Source organism: Eimeria mitis, genomic scaffold, assembly GCF_000499745.2.
Source record: "Eimeria mitis Houghton genomic scaffold, Emh_scaff3621, whole genome shotgun sequence".
NCBI lineage: Eukaryota > Apicomplexa > Conoidasida > Eucoccidiorida > Eimeriidae > Eimeria > Eimeria mitis.
Window position 1 is genome coordinate 5,591 of NW_013571964.1, and position 221 is coordinate 5,811.

At 40.7% G+C, this 221-nt stretch overlaps 1 protein-coding gene across 1 annotated transcript in view; it reads right to left on the minus strand.

Moving 5' to 3' along the window:
* Window positions 1–198, minus strand: part of EMH_0067890 (uncharacterized protein) — a gene marked incomplete at both ends in the record, with an annotated part of 2,123 nt that extends 1,925 nt beyond the window's left edge. Inside the window, one exon of the mRNA XM_013498675.1 lies at window positions 40–198. Coding sequence (XP_013354129.1) covers window positions 40–198 — 159 coding nt within the window. The remainder of the gene's footprint in view (window positions 1–39) is intronic.
* Between the last annotated feature and the right edge of the window lie 23 nt (window positions 199–221).

Here is a 221-nt window from a genome sequence, read left to right on the forward strand (position 1 = left end):
ACCCTAAACCCTAAACCCTAAACCCTTGCATATACTTACGAGGGTTTTGAGTTCATCTGGTGCGAATGGTTGTTGTGTGTATGTACACTCTTTATATTTTGGTGGTTCTGTATTTTTATTAGGGATTAGAGACAAAAAGGAGACAGCTATTTCCTGCAGTTTATCTAGTGTCTCCCCCCCCACTATTACTGCCGTCATCAGGTTGCTTGAGTACCTATAAA